General features: G+C 31.8%; 1 protein-coding gene and 1 long non-coding RNA gene across 7 annotated transcripts; one reads left to right on the forward strand and one right to left on the reverse strand.

Moving 5' to 3' along the window:
• Positions 1 to 475: 475 nt before the first annotated feature.
• Positions 476 to 4,681, forward strand: LOC126725232 (uncharacterized). 6 transcript variants are annotated; one of them, XM_050429802.1, is made up of 8 exons: positions 476 to 558; positions 968 to 1,052; positions 1,182 to 1,268; positions 2,910 to 3,122; positions 3,303 to 3,464; positions 3,680 to 3,724; positions 3,883 to 4,029; positions 4,140 to 4,681. In XM_050429802.1, exons 2-8 carry the CDS (start codon positions 1,002 to 1,004, stop codon positions 4,524 to 4,526), a joined length of 1,092 nt encoding a protein of 363 aa, XP_050285759.1. In that variant the 5' UTR covers positions 476 to 558; positions 968 to 1,001; the 3' UTR covers positions 4,527 to 4,681. The 6 variants fall into 6 exon arrangements, with proteins under 6 accessions (XP_050285759.1, XP_050285760.1, XP_050285761.1 ...); XM_050429803.1 differs by having other exon boundaries at positions 480 to 563; XM_050429804.1 differs by having other exon boundaries at positions 521 to 563; positions 974 to 1,052.
• Positions 4,682 to 5,042: 361 nt separating this feature from the next.
• LOC126725237 (uncharacterized) lies at positions 5,043 to 7,600 on the reverse strand. Its single transcript, XR_007655371.1, has 2 exons — positions 7,019 to 7,600; positions 5,043 to 5,237 (listed from the first exon to the last, which is right to left on the reverse strand). It is a non-coding gene; the product is annotated as an uncharacterized LOC126725237 (long non-coding RNA).
• Positions 7,601 to 7,877: the final 277 nt, after the last annotated feature.

Raw genomic sequence — 7,877 nt, forward strand, 5'->3', positions numbered from 1 at the left:
TTAAAAGTTTGTGTCTCAGCTAATAAATTAAAAACCTATTTTATTCAATATAATAATAATTAATAACAATAATAGTCCATGCATTCATATATATATATATATATATAAATATAGTTAGATAGGAGTAAAAAAATTAAAATAAAATAAATATAGTTAGGTAGGAATAAAAAAATTAAAATAAAAAAGAATTTTAGAATTAAGGCTTAAAGTCTAGGAAGATGTGGCCTGTGTGGATGTAGACAAACAAAATTTTGAGTTAAAAAAATTTATTAAAATCTTTCAAGCTTGTCAGACTTGGTTAGACTTTAGAGTAGTATTATCATTCACATGCTATACAAGGCAAAAAAAATCTATTCATTCACGTGAGTGCAACTGCAAAGAGAGAGAAACTCATGATAATAAAAAAAAAAATGAAATTAAAAAAATATAACTCAAAAACTGAATTGTATGGTCTTTGACATTTCACTCTCATTCTTATCTATCTCTTTCTTCTGTGTTCTAAGCTCCTCCACACTCGTTCTCTCTCTCCCTCTCTCACTCGTTCAAAGATATATAAATGTACGGTACGAAAATGTCTTCTTCACTAAATTTAGGTGTAAATTACTGTAATTAAATTTTACTTTATTATTAATTTATTATTTTAATATTTACATTACTTTTTTTTTTTTGGAGAGAAACATTACTTAATTATATGCTCGAAATAATTTTTATATTTCATTCTTATATTTAAGAAATATTGATATCTGCACCCATACATTTATTTTTTTACAACTTTATTTTACATAGTAGATGAGACTCGTAATAGATAACATCATCTCTTATATATATAATTCCTTCATTCACTCCATTCCATAAGAGTTATTCAAAGATAGAGAATTTTCCAACCTTGTTTCAATATGGCTAACATTATATACAACAAACTACAATGTTTCATAGTTTTGTTTCTCGCTTTTTACTACGTGTTAAGCGATAGATTTGCTAATGGAAGAGCCATTGGGACTATGAAAACTAAAGAGTTCCTTAAACACAAAGGAACAATCAAATCCATTCAGGTAATGATGAGTACTAAATACTTCTTTCTATCTTTCCTTCCTCGATTTTTATTTTGATTCAAAATGTTTTTCATATATATGTGATTTTAAAATCCCAAACTTATTTAAGGTCTAATGAAATCTTTGTAGGGGGAAGATGGTGACATAATTGACTGTGTTGACATTTATCAACAACCTGCTTTTAGTCACCCACTTCTCAAAAATCACACCATACAGGTTATTTATTTATTGCTAATTACATAGGATTTATTTTCCTAATTCATTTATCTTGTATATTAATAGCATTACTTTATTTTTGTTTTCAGCCATTCATACATTTCATATGCCTAATAATTTTATAATTTTTGTTCTTCTTTGGTTAGTTAGTGTGGCATAAATCTTTTTAAATCATTTATGATTATTTTTATACTAAATTTTGCAAAAGTTTCTCTTTCGATATACAAAATCAAAGAGTGGATTAGAATTTTAGAATGTTATCTTCCATTTTATTGTCAAATATATATATTAAAGTATTCATGGTTGAAATACTAGCTCCATAGTTACAATACAAACTAATAAAATAAGTACAAAAATGCACACTTTTTAAAAATAACAAAATATTTTGGCTACTGATTTTCTAGTACAATTGAAACAATGAAGAAATATTTAACAATTAATTTTTCATAGTCATTACGATCATAATGGTGAATATTTGCTATATGATAAAACTTGATTACTAACAAAAGCATATAATTATTTTTGAAGAGATTCATTCATACATGTGCCTCTCAATGATCCAGAACTAAGTAAAAAAAAAAAAGTAATTCCATAACATGCTCACGTTGATGATGAAAAAAAAAGAAAAAAAAAAACCCAAACATTCTTTTAAGTGGAGTTAGTGCCCATTTGATTCGTTTTATAGGTGCGTTTCAGTACTCAAAATGTGATTTTCTGTGTTTTTGAATTTTGTGTGGCACCTGTGGAGCAGCAATTGCCAAAACTCGAAAGTCGCATTGAATGAATTAATAGTAAAACATTACCGTTGGAAAAGTGTTACCTTTTCCTTAATTTACCCTCAGATTTTTCTTAAAAGTACAATTTTGCCCCTGACAAAATAAGCCCGTGATTGCTTTTCCTTATCAATCTCACAATCGCAACTTTCTTCACCAAAAATTGAGAAATCTCATTGTGCTGCTGCTGCTTTGAATTCGTTTCCCTTTCTTACTCTTTTTTCTTCAATTGGTATTGCCTGGGTGTGTGGGATTTTGAAACAAAAAAGAGATAAAATGAATATTGGCAGTGGTTGGTTGTTCATGGAAGCATATGGCCATGGCTAGGGGCTTTTATAAGTGGTGAAGAAGGAAGTAAAAGTAAGTGGTGAAGAAGTAAAAGAAGAGAAAGATCCTGATGAGAATTGGGAAAAGATAAAAGAGGAGAAAATGATAAAAGCATGAAACCTAATTGGTTGGAGAAAATATGGGTGGGTCCAACTATTGGTGGAGTGGATTTGTCTATTTTATCTTAAAATATTGCTAGATCATTAATATTTTCGCAACAAATATTTTTATTACTTCTCATTTGGACCAGATCACTTTTTACCTACTATTACCAATTTGTATTTGTCGTAAAAATATTATGAACTTAACATTATTTAATTAAAAAATATTATATTCACAACATTTTCACAATACTTTCATAACAAATTCTAAATTAAATCATTTTTTTAATTCTGAACTTAGCATTATTTATACCGAATATGCTAATAATATTTTTTCAAATCCCTGCTCTCTTCCTAGCCACGTCCGCCTCTACTAGGATTACCTGCCTTTTTTTTTCAATGCTACAACTGGGGATTAAGAAATCGTTTTTGTTTAACAGATGAAACCCAGTTCAATTCCCGGTGGTGTAAAAGTGAATTCCATTCTAGAAAAATTGTTTCAAGGTTGGCATAAAAGTGGACAATGCCCTGAGGCAACAATCCCCATTAGACGATCACAAGAAGATGAACACCCCCGTCCCCGAGCTATTCGTTTTAAACCAAGTACAACACAGCTTAATCATAGTTTTGCTGCTTATCACAAAAATCATGAGGTATCCTTTTCATTAAAAGACTGATATTTTAGAATTTCATACATTCATGAACAGGAAATACTCATCATATTATATACTTTAAACTAATTTTTCTCAAATTAATCTATTTCATTTTACAAATTTATTATTATTATTATTTTTTTCTGACATATGTATTTATATGAATGATATTGGAATTAGTATGCCACAGTTTATATAAATGGTGACAACTTTTATGGAGCACGTTCATCAATAAACATATGGAAACCTACTGTGTCTGATAATGGAGAAATCAGTATTGCTCAAATATGGGTTGTAGCTGGTCCCGATGAACAATTAAACACCATGGAAGCTGGATGGAATGTAAGTTTCAATGTCATCTTTACAAAGATTGAACATCAGAATATATATATATATATATATATATATATTGAGTGTAAGTCTAAACTTTGAAATGATTAGATTCTTTTGGCATTCAAATCTACATAAGAAAATATACAATGCATTTGAAAATAGAAATTTAAGATATATATACAATGCATTTGGATAATAAATTGATGTACATTTCATGATTCCAGGTTTATTCAGATGACCAAAAGACAAGATTCTTCATATATTGGACTGTAAGTTTGCTTATTTCAAAAGACAAATTTAAATCTAAGTTAGAAACTTCATCAACTTACTCCCATCAAGTGCATTCTTGCCAAATCAAGATAGTTTCCCCTATAGTTTCTCTACCACGTACGTTTTTCTTGAACTAACTTATTCTATCCTTGTTAAGAGCGATGGCTACCATGAAACCGGTTGCTACAATCTTGAATGTTCTGGTTTTGTTCAAACAAACAACGAATTTGCCATGGGATCTCCGATAGAAGCTGTTTCTAGCTACGACTCGAATCAATACGACATAGGGATAACCATATACAAGGTAGATGATTTTTTTTTAAAAAATTTTTTTTTTTTTCAGTAAATTAGAACAGCTATACACAATATCTTTTTATGTATTGATTACGAAATTCTTGAACTCAAATGCTTTAGAACAACGAAAATTGGTGGCTCCAAGTAGAAGATCAGTTGATTGGATACTGGCCTCAATCCATCTTCACATATTTAGCAAGTAGTGCTACAACACTTGATTGGGGTGGAGAGATTTACAACTCAAAACCTGGGGGCAGTCACACAAAAACTCAAATGGGAAGTGGCCATTTTCCAGATGAAGGCTATGGAAAAGCAAGTTATTTTCGAAATATTCAATACATGGATTCCACAGGCAATTTCAGAGACGCTGAGGAAATGGGGCTGATTCTATATGTAACGAACCCATCCTGCTATAATATAGATGTCCAAAATGACAAGAATTACTTTGGCAATGGAACCCACGTCTATTTTGGGGGTCCTGGCTATTCTGAAGATAAATGTCCATAATAGCACGTGAGAAAAAAATATCAAAGTAGTATCAAAATAATAATTCACATATGTAGAGATCAGAATGTTGCTTTTTGGGATACTTTCCTAATTGTAGTTCCAAAAACATTTTCTTCCTTTACACAAAGTTCAAGACTGAACTTTTGACCATTAAACTATTGAGTTAATAAGTATATATCAAAAAGTATTCAATCACAATCAAGATTTTGCTTTTTGGTATCTAACATCATTTAAAACTTTACATAATTTCATGTACTTTAAATTTGTAACATTGAATCCAAAATATTGATGTTTCTTACGTTTTATAGAAGCCTAACTTTAAGAGAAACTATTAACAAAATAATGATTGAGACCCGTCATAGAAGTTCCAACTTTTAATAGAAGTGTAGTTTATGTAGACTTGGTGAGAAGTCCAGGCATTTACCCAATTCTATTTATTCCCACCAAAATTAAATCATACTTCTACGTATTGAGACATTTACATAATCTTATCTATTGTATTATAAATTCTCTGGGGACATTTGAATTATTGCTATTCTTATTAGTTTCATATTATAACTTGTATTCACAATTATAAAATAATACATATAACACTAATGGCTTCCAAGTTCCAACTTTTCTCCATCTTCTTATTCCCCAGTTCACCCAACTGATTCTTCTCCACAAATTGTTCTTTCTTTGTCAAATGCTCACCATTTTTTATCCATCAAGCTTATCAACCAAAATGAACTCTAATTAAAAACTCAATTTAATGTGTTTACAAATGTCAATGGGAACGTTTGTCAAAAACTGCGTGAAGCATGGAAACACACATTATTCCAAATAGTATTCACATGTAAAATGGGGAGCAAATTATAACACGACACAGTTCAAGATATAACACTCATCTGAAGAAAATTTAGTAAGCACATGTGGACTAGACACCCAAACAAAGGCGCTTCTGATGAATCAGGTGAGTATTAATCACAGCTAGACTAGGCTGATCTCATGTGTTATCAATAAATCCTGAGGAATGTCAAGAATAACTAATGGACACAGGTACATGAAAATGGGATATTGTATATGGCCTGAGTGCAGAAACTAACTAAAATGAATGCCTAAGTACATGATATGTAATTAAAGGAATAGGGTAGTAAAGCACCATGACTATATTGATGAGAAATATAGATCTACTTCCTAAAATAACCTAGTTCTAAAATGAATAAATATCACTAGATGGATGGATGAGCATGATATACTGCCCTAATAAGGTTTCCAAGATTACAAGTGCATAGAAAATTAACTTATGTCCCTAGCCAGCAATCACAATGCACATGAGTAAGTTTTTATAAAACAAAATGATTGGGGCAATTTATCAAAGGGAATTGTATATTACACACTGTGTGTTTTTATAAATTGAAAATGTGACTTTAACTCATGCGTTTAATTTTGAAAACATAAGTGTGTGTAACGTCCATATCCTTTTTTTCTTGATGGGTAATAAGGAAATATTATTAAAAAAGGAATAGAACAAAAGATACACGAAGTTCACGGTAGTGAACAAAGAACAAATAGAACAAAAAAACATTAAAGTATTCTAAGAGACAAAAGAAAATCCATAAGAGGAGAACAATCCGAGAGACCTCAACATTGAAACCAATCAGAGAGAGTCCATTGGCACAAATCTAACAACTGAGCCAGAGATTTCTCAATATCATCAAAAGAATGCCCATTACATTCAGTCCAAATAATTAACACCAAACAACCTGAAACCAAATTTCAAATATCCGAATTATGTTTCCCATACCAATGATGCCAACAAAATACTAAGTTTGAAACAGAACCTGGCATGACCCAAACAATCCCAAAAAACTGAAGCATATACATCCACATAGAATGAGCTAACAGACATAAAATCAGCAGGTGATCTTATTCCTATATGTTATGCACACTGTGTTTTTATAAATTGAAAATGTGACTAACTCACGTTTTTTATTTTAAAAACATAAGAGTGTGTAACATCCTATGTGCAACAGCCAACAGCCAACAGCTATTACCCAAATAAACTCATCAGTATCTCACACACACACACACACAGGCCCTTCAAATATGCATTCAGACTTAACAAAGTAGCAAATCCCTACTAAAACGTGGCAAATACACTCAATCCCAAGCAGCCCATGAACATGAACAATCATATAGTACTTAACAAGCACGAATTAGTTCCAACCTTCGAATCCATTCATTAACTCACAAATTCACAATTCATAAACATTATAAGCTAATTAGTAAATTTAGTATCACACACACACATAGACCCTACAAATCATCCATCCAAAGTAATCGCAAATTTCAGCAATATTATTAGACCAAAAATCAAACTCATTAATCCTTATTTGTACGGGCAAGACAAGAACTAGCTCAATTACTCTGAAACCCTAGAAATTGAAAGAAAAAAAAAATCCCAAATTGGAAGTGAAACGAAAAAAAGAAGAGAGGGCCGATAAAATTACCGTGAGGGGACGAAGAGTTGAGCAGCCTTGTGGGCGTAGAAGCGAGATTCGGTGGCGGCGGCGGCGGCGGATCGGAGCTAACATAGAGAGAGAGAGAGAGAGAGAGAGAGAGAGAGAGAGAGAGTATGTTTGTGTAATTGTGTGTTTGTGAGGATATGGAGTGGCGGGAAAAATAGGAGAGAGATCGATAAGGGACGAGGTGTGCCTTAGTTGGGCCTTCCATTGTTCATAACCATGGGAATAGAGCCCAGAAAAACTAAAAGCCCACTTACGCACCAGGGCCTAGTAAAACTTCAAAAGCCGAATATTGCGAGGCCTTGCAAATAAATAGGTTGGGGGCAATTGTGCTAGTGGAATGAATGGTTGAGAATTTAGATAGAGAAGAAAGGAATTCTAAGTGGATTGCTTTGTTAAAGTTGTATGGATTTTTGGACTACTAGTACTAGACAACTACTGTTAACAATTTCCAACAACCATTACAGGGTTCTCTTTAATGTCTACTGCTAGTTGCACGGGTGTTAAGAGCACTGAACATAATACAAACTAAGAATAAAAGGGGACAATTCTAACTCAGATTAATCAAATGCATCAAAATCCTTTATTAAAATAGTGATGGTTTTTCATTGAAGACCATTTATTACCTCTAATTGGATCTAGTCAGATTCAAGTTATATGGGGTAAGGTGCAACTCTTGTTGAAGTTTGCATAATTTCTCATCCAATTTGACACCCTGAGCTTGATAAAAATATTTCCAGTGAAAGTCATCGAAGTTGATGCGTCTAAGGGACATTTTTTCCATATTTCCTGCACTGCTTCCGGCTTTATTTAGCTCAGCAAGGCGCTTTTGTTTGGCCTCATT

The sequence above is a fragment of the Quercus robur genome, chromosome 5 (assembly GCF_932294415.1).
Source record: "Quercus robur chromosome 5, dhQueRobu3.1, whole genome shotgun sequence".
NCBI lineage: Eukaryota > Viridiplantae > Streptophyta > Magnoliopsida > Fagales > Fagaceae > Quercus > Quercus robur.

Excerpts from the sequence above, each read along its gene's own strand:
- LOC126725232 (XM_050429800.1), top strand. The coding sequence starts at position 897 with ATGGCTAACATTATATACAACAAACTACAATGTTTCATAGTTTTGTTT. Across the intron at positions 3,123-3,302 it reads CTTATCACAAAAATCATGAG|TATGCCACAGTTTATATAAA; the intron begins GTATCCTTTTCA and ends TATTGGAATTAG. Across the intron at positions 3,725-3,882 it reads GATTCTTCATATATTGGACT|AGCGATGGCTACCATGAAAC; the intron begins GTAAGTTTGCTT and ends ATCCTTGTTAAG.